This window comes from Seriola dumerili, unplaced genomic scaffold (assembly GCF_002260705.1).
Source record: "Seriola dumerili isolate Sdu_G_001 unplaced genomic scaffold, Sdu_1.0 BDQW01001568.1, whole genome shotgun sequence".
NCBI classification, from domain to species: domain Eukaryota; kingdom Metazoa; phylum Chordata; class Actinopteri; order Carangiformes; family Carangidae; genus Seriola; species Seriola dumerili.
The window spans coordinates 1-725 of NW_019175823.1; the positions used below are offsets into that span (position 1 = coordinate 1).

Genomic DNA, 725 nt, shown 5'->3' on the forward strand with positions numbered 1-725 from the left:
AACATGTAAACCTTGTGCCCTCTGCAGGCCACCCCACCCTCAACAATCAGCCGTGAAAACTGCAGAGAAGCAACTGAGCAACATCCTGTCCCCAGCTGAACCTCCAGAATCTATTAGAAAACACCCACACACTGCCAATACATGTGGGTGACGGCAGCTGAGAAGAGAAGCTCCTCATTATAATCTATAATCTCAGAACAAAATATTGAATGTGTAGAGCCCATGGGCTTCTTTTCTATCCGTCAAAAGTGAGCCAGCGCTGGTGTTTACTAGCTCGACTTACAGATATAGTAGTACTCTTGGCCCACATTGAACTCATAGCCCAGGGAGAAGGCGCTGTAGCGCTGGAACTTCTCAGAGAACTTGATGGGCGCGTGAGGCGCATGGGGCCGGTTGCACTCCCAGCGTTTGAATCCCAGCTGGGGGTCGCAGGTGCGGTAGCCGCGGTAGCTGACCATGTAGAGGATGTACTGCTCGGCCACGACACGTTCTAGCGTCCCTCGCTGGGTGGTGTTGTAGTGCGGGCAGTAGATGTCCAGGTAGTCATTGACGCTGACCTGCACCGTGTATCCCTCCCTCCGTAGCCTGGATAAAAACACAGACAGGTAGAGGAAGAGAGATAGAGAGGGGGAATTAAAAAAGAAGGAAAAACAAACATGAAATGTGGCTGCAAATAGTGAACCAGTTTTGTTAAAGGAATATTTCAACTTTGTCATCAGCGTGAG

The 725-nt window shown here is 50.1% G+C and overlaps 1 protein-coding gene across 1 annotated transcript; it reads right to left on the minus strand.

Annotated features, from left to right (window-relative positions):
* Positions 1 to 128: 128 nt before the first annotated feature.
* On the minus strand, positions 129 to 585 carry LOC111238740 (ephrin-A3-like; the record flags this gene model as incomplete). Its single annotated transcript, XM_022768404.1, has 2 exons — positions 129 to 157; positions 284 to 585. Coding segments are annotated over 2 exons (331 nt in total), but the record flags the coding sequence as incomplete, so codon positions are not given.
* Positions 586 to 725: the final 140 nt, after the last annotated feature.